Source organism: Henckelia pumila, chromosome 2 (genome assembly GCF_033568475.1).
Source record: "Henckelia pumila isolate YLH828 chromosome 2, ASM3356847v2, whole genome shotgun sequence".
NCBI lineage: Eukaryota > Viridiplantae > Streptophyta > Magnoliopsida > Lamiales > Gesneriaceae > Henckelia > Henckelia pumila.
In genome coordinates this window covers 88,878,006-88,893,163 of record NC_133121.1, presented here as the reverse complement: position 1 = coordinate 88,893,163, position 15,158 = coordinate 88,878,006, and the positions used below count along the sequence as shown (strand labels likewise).

At 32.6% G+C, this 15,158-nt stretch overlaps 1 protein-coding gene across 2 annotated transcripts; it reads right to left on the bottom strand.

Moving 5' to 3' along the window:
• Positions 1-3,226: 3,226 nt before the first annotated feature.
• On the bottom strand, positions 3,227-9,053 carry LOC140883216 (uncharacterized). 2 transcript variants are annotated; one of them, XM_073289594.1, is made up of 9 exons: positions 5,826-5,860; positions 4,965-5,325; positions 4,731-4,764; positions 4,435-4,647; positions 4,244-4,333; positions 4,055-4,120; positions 3,872-3,963; positions 3,733-3,780; positions 3,227-3,615 (listed from the first exon to the last, which is right to left on the bottom strand). In XM_073289594.1, exons 2-9 carry the CDS (start codon positions 5,294-5,296, stop codon positions 3,498-3,500), a joined length of 993 nt encoding a protein of 330 aa, XP_073145695.1. In that variant the 5' UTR covers positions 5,297-5,325; positions 5,826-5,860; the 3' UTR covers positions 3,227-3,497. The 2 variants fall into 2 exon arrangements, with proteins under 2 accessions (XP_073145695.1, XP_073145694.1); XM_073289593.1 differs by lacking the exon at positions 5,826-5,860 and adding an exon at positions 8,907-9,053 and having other exon boundaries at positions 3,228-3,615.
• Positions 9,054-15,158: the final 6,105 nt, after the last annotated feature.

Sequence of the window (15,158 nt, the reverse complement as noted above, 5' to 3'; positions counted from 1 at the left end):
ATGTTCCAAGTTAAAGCATGAAGCAGTACAAAATTATTTGATTGGGCAATCAAAAGTATGTGCTAGAATGACACAAAATGGAACATTGCTCCACGAGAAATTCCACTACCATTTGAGCAAGTTTAACCACATTGATTTTTTAAAATGAAAATTCAAGTCAATCGGCCACTTGCTTCCAAAATCTCAATCTTGCTAGATCAAGATGCGAAAAGTACAAATCACATGCTTGACTTTCCTAGATCCTTGTGTTGGAATTTTTTGAAGATACAGTATAAATTTGGAGGTACTGAATAATTAAGTCTCACATATTTCATGAATTCAAACCAATATATGCATGACTCGGCGAGTATATCCCTTGATATGATATACAATCTCTATAAATTACATACTAGTCCTAATATAATTAAGCATTGTAAAAGCAATACTTATCTGTTGTTGCAAGTCAATGATGAGCAAGAGATGAGAGTCTCCAATAGATGACCTCTATCCATTGAAAAGGCAGAAACGAACTGAAATCTTACTCATGTTCGCATAAACATTTCAGATAGAGCCAACATAAATTCATTAACCCGTATTCGATCAACTCGCATTGGACCGAAATTCTTTCCAATGAAACAATGCTTTGGGTTCTGCCCCTGCACTCGAACGGCAGTGATAGAAGCCATTAACTCAAGCACTTGGCGGGCATAAGTATGTAACCCGAAGTGCAGCAGCAGGGTAGTGATTAAAATGACTCCAACGCATTACAAACAATTCCAAAAATACTCCAAAGCCGAACCCAAGCAACCCCAAACACAGCAGCAAACCGAACGACCAGATAAAAATGCAAGAACCTTAAATCTGCTCAGATTCGCAATCTCATTGAGCAACAGGAAGAACGAGAGAGATGAAGCCCCTTCGAGCTGCAGGAGATGCCATGATGGTATGGGCCATAAAATTCGAGATTTAAGCAACAAAATCAATCAAATGCGCTTGAGAAAGCAACAAAAATTGATGGAAGGAGCTGAAGAAAGCTTTTAAAGTTACGCTTTTTCTTTTTCAGTGGGAGAAAGAAAAAGGAGAAATTCAATCCAAGTCTCAAACTCAATTTCCCACAAACGGCGCCAATAATGACATCCCAAAAATTCCCTTCATCATCTTTATGAATCCTCCGACTATCTTTGCCTCAAAATCATGAATAAATCGGTTAGGGGGCGCCAGGATTTCTCCCGGCGTGACCTCTCCGATGCCTAAATCAGGCAGAGAAACATGGGAGAAGAGATAGAGGAAAATATGGAAACATCATGGGGAAGAAAGTGTCGAAACTCCCTTCCCACCTTGCCTGTAATCAAGAAGAGAACAGTCTATATAATAAAAACTTCCTTGTCCTTCAGATAGTTGAGAACGTGTGTTCATGTCAGACGTGTAGTCCCTAGTGTAAGCCCATAACTCAAAGGGCAAAGCCCATGATCTGATTGGATGCGGCCCATGATCACATAATACTGACAAGTCCAAGCCCGATTGTAGATAGTGAATATATGCGAGGCCCATATCCAATAATAATTGCAGGACATCACTTACCACTAATAATATGCTTGTTATCACATATCCCGATCTAAGTTCATGCGAAAAAATAAATATATCCCGAGATATTAGACGATATCTCGGGATATATCCCATAACATCAGTGTTGAAGACATCGGAGACAACACTTAGTGCATAGTGTTGTTCGAAGATATTTTTTGTTTCTTCAATTTAAACTTACGAGAGTTGCATCTAATTTTTTTTTACTCTGATTATTTAAGATGCAAGTTTGATTTCTCAACTTGTTGAAAAATTTAAGATTTATTGATTTTTCATAAAATCACTAGTATAATTTTGTAAAGACAGTTATACATTTTTCTAGTGATATTTAGCCCTAAAAACTCGTGCAAAATTAATTACTTGTGTTATTTCTTTACGTTTTTATTTTCGCTGCACTGTGTTGTCTCTAGTATTGTAACACCAAGCACAACACTGTCCGTTTAATTAACAAACTGCATACACCGTTTCTTTCAGAAGATTTGAGGTGGGACAAAAAAAAGTGGGTCATGGCTTCATGGGTCAGATCTAGAAATAATAATAAAAATTGTCGGGTACCCAAAAACTACCCAACACCAACCCGACCTCAATGTTTCTGGTTCGGGTTTTATCCGATCGGGTCGAATACTCAATACCCGACAGTAAATGCCCACCCCTACCCATCGGTCTCTAATTAGCGAGTAATTTAGAATACTCTTGCAAACAAGAGACCAAATAAGTGTGCACACACAAAATGAAACATAAAAATATTTTCCCTTCATACACAACTCTCAAAAATATATCTCCACATATTTCATACATATGTGGAAATAGATTTTTTTCGCTTTCAGACAAGAAGTCGTTGTCTGTCAAAAATCCGTTAATATGAAAACTTCTCAGGCTAACAATGAATTATTTCGCGTTAGCATGAACATATTATCCAAATATCACATCCAATTATCTAAAATTATTGATACGTATGAGATACACCGAAAAATAACGTGAACTACATATATAAAATAATTTTGGATCATTTGATCTATCACGAACTTCATAATAGTATCTCATGTTTATATTTTTAATTGGTTTGCATTTCAATTATTGTAAATTTGTTGATAATTAAGTTCATTATTATTAGTTATTATATAATACCTTTATCTGCTTATCTAGATATTCAATTTATATATTTAATTTAATCGATATTATATTCTCAATTATCAACCATGACTAAAATATTAGTGCATGGGTGACAATAACTGAGCATTAAAGACAATGTAATTTTTTTAATCTAATCTAAAGTCAATGTAATTAAATCTGGAATATATCATAATTTTGACTATAGTAATAAACAATATAAGATTATAATAATTATCAATTTCGAATAAGAGAACTTTGAGCACTTAGAGAAACTTAAGATAAAAATCGACAGAAATGTTTTAAATAGTTTATTATAAGGAGATAGATCTAAATTATTTTAAACAATATTGATCAACACTATATCCCAAAAGAAAACTTTTTCTGTAAATGGATTAAAAAAGTAAACAAATTGTGGAAATTTATATCTCAATGTGGCGACGGTAAATATATATTTTCTTTTATTTTTAATTAAATCATTTTTCCATCTAAAATATTTAATATTTTAACTTGGAGGAGGATGTAAATAGAGGCATTCAAAAATCAAACCAGAGAAAACTATGCTTGGCAATAGTAAAACTTCTTCAGTACCAAGTACAGTTACAGGTATAAACTCAAACTATTATTTCATACAACAGTAATTCTTGTATATGCTACACATCCCTGCTGCCCTCCAAATGTATATAAATCTTTGATTTGCACTCATTTCTTTAGCTCAATGTCCACAAATTTTGTACATTTTGAGTGCAAAACTTTTACCTATATATATGCATATATCTGATAAATCTTGCATGTCTACTTAACATTAAGTTTATCAGCATGAATCACTGCATGCACCTATAAGAATGGGGAAACCATTTTGACAGCAAAAAGTGTTTTCCTTTCATTATCAACACGAAGATGCCGTAGCACGGTACGTGCATCAACGCCACAGTTGAATACCTGCAAAACCAACATCAGAGAGGCCGATTTCAACGACGTTGGTCTAAATAGAGATGCACGTGTGTAATATTACTGTTACATTTTCTGGATTGGATTAGAGTGAGGCATGCCACATACCATAATGGAGAGAATGGAGACGACAGATCAAGAAAAGGATAAGGCCACCTGTTTCAGGAGAAAAAACTTGTTACAAATTCATGCTTATATCCAAATGTTTTTCATTCAAATAAGTGGATGGCATATATGTAAAGTTTACCAAATTGAGATGCAAGCATGGACAATCCATTGGAAGACAACGAAGACTGATGTCCAGAGAAAAAAGTACCCGATTCGGAACCAGGGAAAACGCTGAAAATATATAGGCAACAATGAAATTCTCCATTAGATTTTTTGGTCTCTCTATATATTATCATATAGATACAATATATTTCTCACTTACCAAACAATTCAAAGCAGTGTCCCCAATCAGAAAAACAGCATTGATAGAGTGCATGTTTATAATCAACTGAAAGATTAAAAAAAATGCAAATGTTGTTCAGACAAAAGGGAGAAAAATACCACTTACTTTACTTCCAATATAAGATAGACTTAGATATATATGGAATACTTGTATCGAATAAATTCTTACAAAGTTCAAGTTGTAATCTTTAATTGTAAGAAACGGAACGATTATGAACCAAAACACAACATCTGTCAGAATCACAGCTCCTGCATTCATCTTCAAACACAGAAGAAGGAAAAATATTATACACATTTCATTTAAATGAAGAATGTTCAAGCATGTACATATATATAGCAGCATTGTATTTCAAGATTTACCTGAAAAATTATTTGAAACAGATAACCCCAAAAACCCGCAATTTTACGGTGAAGATGTTCTCCGTTGAGTTCCATGCCTTTTGTAGCATTCAAGACATTGGAATTATGTGCATTTGTAGAGGTTCTGTATGATCCATGCTCGGTATCGTGATCACCGCTGTTGATTTCATATTTGTATCGATAACATCCGTGAATCGACAGTAAGGATCCGAGCTACAACACCATGTCATTTTGATTAGGAATTGGAGAAACACAAGCATTGGTTCTTGAATTAATGTTTGTAGGAGAACACTTACCCCAAAGTAAACGGTAATAAGAGTAAAAGTCCACCTGTTAATCAAACATTTTGTGACACGTTAATATGATAGAAAAGGTAAAAATTCAAGCTTTGCCCCCCAAGTTTCACATATGCTACACCTATATTGTCACCTCCCTTATTCGAATTTTCTGGCTCCAATATCCCCGAAAAACATCAAGATGACTACTATATCAATAGACAAGAATCAAAACAAGAAACAGAACAAACTTACTGAGTATAGAAGTAAAAAATGTCCCCTCCATCGACAGCAACATTCAGTATCAGCATTAACAGAAGCACTAAGAAAGCCAAAACTCTGAATCCAAGTAGCCACCCCGGATGAATACTTGTAAGACAAGGCTTCCACACTTCATCTTCATACAACATCCCAGGTGAATCTTCTTGTTGGTTCTGTGCATTTGTTTCTTCTGTCCTGCGACTACGACGACCTTCGGATTTCGAGATAAGAATCGATGCAAAGACAATAGACATCAGAAGCCATATTGAACAGAGTGTGACCCTCCAATTTAGCCAATATGCTGCTGTGGTTGTATCAGTAGTCATGGCTGGTCGCCATGAACTTTTCGTGGATCCTGTTATAAATGTTAAAAAACTCATTTACGTTTGTTGCTTCGAAAAAAATTTCCCTTCCAATTGGAAAATATCACTTGGGTTGTTGAGTATAAGGGAGCAAAATGTTCAAAATGGTGTGAAAGAATTCAAGACCACCTAAAGATCAAATTTTTATTCCCCTACGATTAATCTGAATGGAATGGAATTCAAGAATTAGTGAAAATCTTCAAACTGAGAATCATAAGACAGAAAAATCGCAAAGCTCCAAGTTGAAGAGCAAGAACCAAATCCTAACCCAGGGCAATGAACCAAGTCTAGTATGGGAATCAAGAAATGTAGTTTTATGAAAGATTCAAGAAAAATAAAGTCCAGAAAATTGGCCTACGTTAACTTCCGAAGCAAGGAGAGATTCCAAACTTTACTTGGCAATTTCTGTGTGTGTGTGTGTGTGAGAATGAGAGATTAGAAAAAGAATGCAAGGTTCTTAATTGTGTAAGCTAAGAAAAGATGGAATACTTACAGAGGGAACCAACATTATGTGGTGATGTTTAAGAAGATATGCTTTGCTTCTATGTGTTTTCAAGTGAAAAACTAAAAATAAAGAGAAGAGAGAGGATCATAAAGGGATGTGTGCTTTGATCACAAGCTTCCACTTTTTTATTTTTATTCTTGCCCAATAACAGGTACAATACTAATGGTCACTTTCGTCTTTATCAAATAAAAAAAATTCAAATTTAGTTATAATGACTTTCAAATATATCCGATTTTTGGTGTTCGAGAACTAATTGTAACAATCTTCTATCACAAGTTGGATAACTGGACTACTGTCGATTGAAACCTCTAAGGTGAAGTTAGACTCGAAAAATATATTATATAACAAAGATATAATATATATTTAAAAATATTTGAAAACAATACATATAAACTTTGAATTTAAAATAAAATCTTGATGAGTTGGCACTAGTCCAGGTCACAATCCGCACATCCCCATGCAGAATTTAAGTTTTTTCTTTTTCCTTTTTTTTTTTGGGGTAAAAAAACATAGACTCGTCATCTCTTCTTTTGTTGTACAAGAGCAGCCTTTGTTTATGTTTCTTTACAGGTCTTGGAGGGGGGAAATGGACCCAATTTGTTTCTGACTGTGGATTTTGTGTTATTTGAATCTGTTTTAATTAAAGCACATTAATTTATATATGCTTCCTGGGAGGGAACAAAGCATTTGTGAAAGGGAATTAGCATTGATTTTAAACTCATGATTTGAAGCACCCTCCTGATCAAGCAGAGATATATGCATTCCGCCAATTGTGCATAGATGTAAGAAATAAGAACCAAATGTTATTTATATGTGATAGTGTTTGGAAGCGTTTCTAAGAAGTACTTCTCAACTTTTCTTTCACAAAATTTTAAAAAAAAAATTCAAAATTTTATGAAGAAAAAGTTGAGAAGTGTTTTTTAAAGTTTTCCCAAACACTATCATAGTATCTCAATTAAACTGAATTGAAGCACATCTCAATTGTTATCTAAAAATTATACTTGAAAAACAATTTTTCAAAAACATTTTACAAAATCTTGTCGAAATACATACTTTAATCAAGTATTTTTCACTTATAAAATACTAAAATATTTATCCAAACGGACCCCAAGTGTTCCGAGATATTCCAAAAATACTCTTATCTTAGTATCATGTTCCAAAAATATTTAAAACTGTACGTAAATATTGAATTTAAGTACACACAATTTTGTATCATGCATGTGTTGTGTGCAAGAGAGTAGCATAACAGAATGAAACGAGGCGTCAACAAGCTGAAGTAACAAAATAAGACTAAAAAGTGAGAAAACATTTGCTTTTGGACCAGTCTTTGGTCAAATATATAGCCAGCACCTTTCTGGCAGACTGGCCCTCTATCTTTGTAAAATTAGAAAAGCGGTCCACTGAAATTGCAAAAACAGCAAATATTCTTGGTTTCCCCGCATCAGTTTGTTGTACATTAAAGTTAATCTCTATTACATGTAACATTTTTATTCTTTTCATATAGCTCATATTCTTAAATTTTCTATTATAACCATATATAAATGTCAACATTTCCAAATTTGCTCTCTTGCTAGAATTTAATGGAGAAAGCAAAACTTACTGAGACTTAGGAATGGAACATGATACACATGCATTTTACGAACGAATAATCAAACAGATAAAATGACAAGCAAATATATCTTAAACGTAGAGTTTTAGAATTATAAGTTTATAATTAGAATATATTATCGTTTAATTTCTTTCTTCAATTGTGACTATTGAGATTGTAAATAAACAGGACCACCTAACAACCAAATTTTCACCTTTTTTTAATTTTTTAGTAAAATTTGGTTTCTAAAAATGAAGCTTAGTTGTTTAGCCAACCTAACTTTTTTTTACCCAACATCCATATCTTGGCAAGGAATGGAATGTAACATATGATCAACCCGTCTTCGCGCGAAGAATTTCTCCTAAATTAAACAAATATTGAACCGTGACACCGTGCATAATAGAAATAGAATGAGATTTCGGGTTCAAGTTTTAATTATGAAATATATTTTTTATTGTATATACATATATCTTAATTATAAACATTTTATCGATTTAATTATTTCCATATTTTAAATCTTAAGTCTGATTGTAATTGCATGGTAGAGGGCGACACGTAGTGCATTTTGTGAAGGCGTGACCCCTAAGCAAAGCCTCAAATGTTTGGCCTATCTAATAAGCAATATGGATTTGTCTGTCTATACTCCCAATATTCCGCACCGGCATCGCCAGTGATTACAGCAAACCCAAAGTTTGCGTAGTCAAAACTGAATTTTTTTTAAATATATATATAATAATAATTTTTTTTATTCTATAGAAAAATATATATTCATAGAAGAAAAAAATAAAGGAGGATTTCTTAATTATTAAGTACGGAAAGTGCTGTACATCAATACATTGGAGTGGATAACATCATGAGCAAACTTATAAGCTAGCATTAATCGTACCTAATTGCTCCATGCATATACTGGAACATTATTGTTAAAAAAATGTACCTAATTATTTCCTAATTTTAAAATAATTTGTTTATCAAAGAGATTTATTCTTTTATTTTAATTTCATTATTCCATGTGGTCATGAAAAAATAATAATTAATTGCTATATATGCTACTGTAATGTATGACTAATAATACTAAATTATTTATTTTATGTACTTGGTTCGAGGTTTCAATTTATCTCTAATTTATTATTACATTCGGTTCAATTTATCTCTAGTTTCATTTATAAATTACCTTTAAAATATTATTTTGAGTCTAGTTAAATCAAAATTTGAGTTGGTTATAGATCTTGGTTGTAGAATAAATGATGCACAGCACATCAGCATGTATCGATTTTTCAATATTACTGCAAATTGTTCATGAATTCCAAATTATTATTCATGTTCGACCAAGTTCTTTAAAACAAATTTAATTTCCGACAAAGACCTAGCAATGCATTATGAAAAGTAAATGGATTTGCATAAGAAAAAAATTAAAACCACGAATGGGAAGTAAAGATTCAACATCACAAACGTATAAACAAGAAAGATGAGAGGAGACACACCTTCGATTCGAAGCATCTTAATTAGAAGCTCGCGACGATACTGATTTTTTCGATGTAAAATTTGGAAAATATGAGATGAAGGAATTAAATATCTCTAGAATGGAGAGACAAAATCGCGATACGAAAACACATAGATGGCATTTTGCAAGCAAAAATAATGTGAACAAAAGCTCTAACAACTTTCGTGTAATTCATTCCCATGAAGAAGGTGAAATCTTAGTGGCACGGATCTTGTTTATGTGTTTAAAGAAATAATTAAATTTATAGAATATGACATGTAAAATAACAATAAAAATAGGTAATGTTTGAAAACAAAAGTTAAAAAAAAAAAAAAATCGAGGACGAGCAGTGTTTGATAAATAAGTTGTTATAATCTAAATTTTTACCGGAATTAATCACTTTTGTAGAAGCAATATCAGCAACCTACCAGCTTCAATATTTCAATTAATTCAGCAGAAGATAATATAGAATATGAGTTTAAGAACTTAACTAAAATGATTTTTTTTAAAGTCAAAAACCATAGTCCATAAATCACATTTTTTTTCGGTTGGTGTCCCTAAATAGATTGTCGAATATTATTTTAAGTAACTTACTTTAAGATTATGTTTCTTCAAAATATGTGATGCTCCTATATTCAGAGTCGTCAATTTGAGTTAAATCTGTCGGGTTAGTTCGTCCTGTCAAGATACACAATTTAAGTGGGTTGAGTTGAAATTTTTTCAAACTAACAAAAGACGGGCATAGGTGGGCCAACCCACGGCGGGACTGGAGAAAAAAAATTAATTATTTTTTTTTATTTATGGTGATATATGTATTTTTTTAATGAAAGTTCTGAATTTTTTTGTATTAATTACTTTGTATAAAATTTACACGTATGAATTAAATCAATAATTAAAAATTCTATTAATATGTTTCTATTAATATTTATTTATGAAATGTAATTTATAATTAAATGTAAGGATTTTTATTTTATTTTTATTTGAAGTGAGCCAACCCACGGCCGATCTGCCTAACCCGCAACCCACCTTGAGTTGAGAATTTTTAGCCCGCCGGGATGGTGGGCCGGCCTGCCTTCGACCCGCCAAGCGGTGGGTTTTTGGTGGGCCGGTCCGCCCCATCATGGATTGGCCTGTCTGACAGCTCTACCTATATCCCACATGAGAATAATTGAAGAGTTAAAACTGGTTTAAAATGAGCTTCAATATTGGATTTCTACAACAATTTGGGTTAATGATTTTCGTAAAGCGATGGCGGATAATAGGAGCTCATTGTGCAGAAGCGGATCTGCTGCGGTGTGACAATAGAATATTTAAACATTCACAATGATCAATTTATGAGACGTATTTTTATTTTGGATCACCCGTGGAAAAAATATTTTTTTTTATCCCAAAAGTATTACTTTTCACAAAAACTCTTGTGAGACGGTTTCACGGGTACATTTTGTGATAATGTTCTTCTATTTGGGATTCCAAGACCATGAAAAAAATATTAATTTTTATGTCAAAAATATTGTTTTTTATTGTAAACATTGACAGGTGTTTTATCTCATAAATAAAGATCTATAAGAAGTCTCACTGAAGACTTATTCTATTTTTTATTATAAATATATATTATTAGTGTTATCCGTCTTAAAAAAAAAGATCTCGTCCCACAAAAAATCAACTCTTACTGTTAATTAGTTAAGAAATTTAAGAGAAAAAGATAACGACACGTATCATTCGATTTCGAACTAGCAACTTAGAAGAAACATGACAAACAGTTCGTCATGCGATAAGCACCTCGGCGGTTTGTTTATTTTGTTTTGTTTTTAAATTTTATTTTTTCACCTTGTCTTGTCTTTTATTTATTTTATTTTTTTGGAACGGATTAAGCATCCATCTCTAACTTAAGCCATTCCAATTTTGAAAAAATTATAATATTTTTTTAGTTTCATAAAGCAATATATATATATATATAGAAAGACCATGACAGTAGGTCGAAGAGGACAGGAATATAAGAATATATATAGAAAGATCATGACAGTAGGTCGAAGAGGACAGGAATATAAGAATATATATATATATATATAGAATTCTTTTATGGTATTCAACAACTATGTCCAATTTCATGCTCATCATGTACAATAGGTGAGTTGACCAACATAATTGGTGAGTTGACTTATACATGGTGGGCAAGGAATTGGACATAGTTGTTGGACACCATAAAAGAACTATATATATATATATATGATTAATTTTCAGCTGTCCAACCATTCCTGCCCAAATCGTCCCCGACCACTAAAACCCACTACCGGGTTTTAGTTGTTTTTTTTTAAAAAAATTTTGTATCACTAAAACCCACTACTGGGTTTTAGTTGTCGGGATGAGTTGAGCATCATTGGTTGGACATCTTTTATGGTGTCCAACACTATATGCTCACTTCATGCCCACTATGTACAAGTCAAATAATCTATTGTACCGGTCAACTTATCTATTGTACATGGTGGGCATGAAGTGGACATATAGTGTTGGGCATCATAAAAGAAATATATATATATATATATTTGAGGAAGTGATCTCTATATTTGAGTAATGACTCGATGTTAAGGGATGTCTGAATAAGTGTCTCTTCATGAAATAATGCCTATTTTAATTTAAATGTCCATACTCTTTCTAAAGGTTATTTCGATGATGATGATGATGATGATTGCCGTGGCAGAATCAATTCAGTTTTCGTTTTTCATTCCCATTCATGCAGTAATCAAATTTATTCTCTAGTTGTTTCGGAGAATTTATAGATTTTGTTGTTTATAAATTATGTTCCATTTTCCGAGTACTCTGGAGAGAAATTGCTTTTATTTAAAAACAACTAGTGATCGAGAGCAATATTTAATGAGTTATTTGCATAAAATATCTTTCTGAAATATTGAAAATATACACTTTTCTCCTGTGAAATTTTAATAGACATCTTCAACTCTGACCTTTTATAAAATTAGTACACATGTCCCTTCATATGAGTGATTGTTGAGCCGATGCATGCTTGCGATCGGAACATCCAAAGAGCCGATCGGATCGTCTGATCAAAGCTGCTTGGCACGTGGTCTGCATGCGAGATCATATCGTCCGAAGTAAGGGATCAGAACGTCCGATATCCGGCTATAAATTGGACATACGAGAGCTCATTTCTTTGCCAATTCACATAAACTTCCCTATCATTTCTTGGTTGGTTGGGGCGTTTTCTAAGCCTTAGGCAGATTCCGAGAGTTGGCGAGGCGTTCCGATAGTCGTGGCAGAGCTGTGGCCAGGAGTTCGGGGCTTCGACATCAGCAGGCTAACGATGGACGCAGGTATAGTCCGAGATCTTTAGTAGTAATTAGGAATATCTATTAGCTTAGTTAAGGCTTTTAGACCAATAATAGTGATATGGTAAATATTGTCTTGTAGGCTTGGACCCTAGAGTGGTGATTCTAAGTACTGTCTTAGTGAGGTACGTAAGTTATAAGTACTGATTGAGATAGCCAGCAAGTATACATGCATATGTGTTGCACTTATATGCCATGATATATGCTTTACTACTTTAAGATTGAAAAACGACGTGTACGTGATTTGTTATAATGTGAAAACAGGCAATGTTGTACTTGGTGTTGTAACACCAATAACAACACAGTGTAGCGAAAATTAAAGCATAAATAAAACACAAGTAGTTAATTTTGCACGAGTATAAAAACTCGTGCGGGTGCCTTAGGGCTAAATATCACTAGAAAAAGTAAGATCAGTCTTACAAAGAAATACTAGTGATTTTACGAAAAATCAATAAATCTTAAATTTCTCAACAAGTTGAGAAATAAAATTTGCATCTAAAATAAATCAGAATAAAAATAATTCAGATGCAACTCCCGTAGCCTAAATTGAAGAAACACAACAAATCTTCGAACAACACAGTTCCCACAGTGTTGTCTCTGATGTCTTCAACACTAACGGCAATACGGGCACAAGCAACAACGAAGGTTGCAAAACCCTGCTTCAGTATCTTCGAATTCTTCAATGGAATTCTTCAGTCGATGCGTAGGGAATTGTACGTCTGAAGCCTTGTCTCACTTGTGCATTGAAATCTCCTTTTATAGATTGGAATTCAAGACTTGGAAGATTTCTTTAGATAGGATCCTACAAGAATAAAGAAACATATTTAAGTAGGAATAAAACTTTAATTTATTAAATCAAATCATATCTTGATACACATATAATTAATCAACGATTTACCTTATCAAGATACAATTAAGCATGACAAATATATTTCTAAAAATATTCGAAATATACACAAGATATTTGCCAATAATTTTAACTTGTCTAGAAAGTAAAATAAAATATTATTTAATAATTATGACCGAGACTATCAAGGAATTAAAATTCCTTTCAATCTCCTCATTTTTGTTTTCTGGACAAAACTTAGCACAAGTAAGAGTAAATATAAAATCCTTCTGAGTTTTAAACTTTTTCTCCCCCTGAATTTTAAGTCTCCCCTTGAAGGTGTTGTCCTTCGTGTTGGCAACACTAAGGATAACATCAACTTTGACGCTTAGGGATTCTATAATTTATATATTAGAGCATAAGTGGGGTAGAAATAGTTAGTCTAATTAAAGTATATCAGAGCAATTAAGACACATAACTAGAACACAACAAAAACACATTTATTAATCATAAAAAAACGAAACTAAACAACTAAGCAAAGATAAAACTGATCACTATCTGATCCTTCTTGATCAGCAACTTCATCCTCATCATCTTTAGTCTCAGTTGGACCAGCAGCTTCAACTTCTTGTGCAGCACCACTATCTTCCCCTTTTTGGCCAGAAATACCAAGTTGTCTCCTGCAATCAGCGAGCAAAGCATTGTAAAAAGCGATGTCCTCCTGTGCTTGAGCAATCTTTGCCTCAGATAGCAATCTCATGAATAATTAACTTAAATATTTGAGAAACTTAAACTTTAAAGAAGTTTAAAGCCACTAATTCCAAGAAATTAAAATCAATACTTAAACATTTTGATATCACTGCGATCAATAAAATATTTAAATAATAAACAGAGCGATTAAAAGAATTTAAACAAACCAGAATAACGATTAAAAGTCATTTAAAGAAATACACAAGTGGAAATAAAGACCTTTAAAAACAGTTGAACAATTAAAAAATATTTAAATAAATAAGCTAGACATTTAAAATAATTTAAAGTGACTAACCGCTAAACTTAAGTTATTTAAAATAAATAAGTTGGGTAATTAAAATCATTTAAATAATCATGCTTATACCTTTAAAATCTTTAAATCAAATAAGTAGTGTAATAAAATAATTTAAATGAGTAAACTTAAACAATTAAAAACATTAATTAAATATTTAATAAAATAAAATCATTTGAATAAATAATTAATATTTTATTAGCACATAATTCAAATAAAAAAATTTAAATCAATTAAACTAAAAAAATAATAATCCTAATATTTATTAAATTTAATGCATGCGATTTAGTAGATTAGATTTTAGGTATTACAGAAAATGTTTAAGGAACTGAAATTATATTGGTGACCATGTATGAAGAAAGATATCGTGAGATTCATGAATGAATGTCGGACATGTCAACAGGTGAAAGTTGAGTATCAGTACGTGGAAATGAGAAGATGTCACGATGGACTTCGTGGTAGGATTGCCAATAACACCACGAAGGATGAATTCTATTTGGGTGATAGTTGACAGATTGACAAAGTCAGCTCACTTCCTACCGGCCAGGAATAACTTCTCTATGAATCAGTATGCAGAGCTGTACATTCGAGAAATAGTCAGATTGCATGGATTTCCAGCAAGAATAGTGTCTGACAGAGATCCTAAGTTCACCTCGAATTTTTGGGGAAGCTTACACCGTGGATTGAGTATGAAATTAGCTTTCAATACATCATTCCACCCTCAGATAGATGGTCAATCAGAACGAGTGATCTAGATATTCGAAGATATGATGAGAGCTTGTATTGTTGACTTTGGAGGTAATTGGGAGTCGAAATTGCCTTTAGTAGAGTTCACTTACAACAATAGTTATCAAGCAACTATTGACATTGCTCCTTATAAAGCGTTGTGATGCGAATCTTGGATGCATGAAAATCAAACATGATTATAAACGAATCGTACCATCAATTCAATAACAAAAAGATTCTATAATGTTGTTACAATCTTTTGAAAAAGTAAGTTTGGATATCCACCTCTAGTTTACAACGAAACTAGCAACAGATAAT

Coding starts and splice junctions, on each gene's coding strand:
- LOC140883216 (XM_073289593.1), bottom strand. Junction 4,765..4,964: donor ATTTTTTACTTCTATACTCA/GTAAGTTTGTTC, acceptor TTTGATTAACAG/GTGGACTTTTACTCTTATTA. Junction 4,334..4,434: donor TGTTTCAAATAATTTTTCAG/GTAAATCTTGAA, acceptor CTGTGTTTGAAG/ATGAATGCAGGAGCTGTGAT.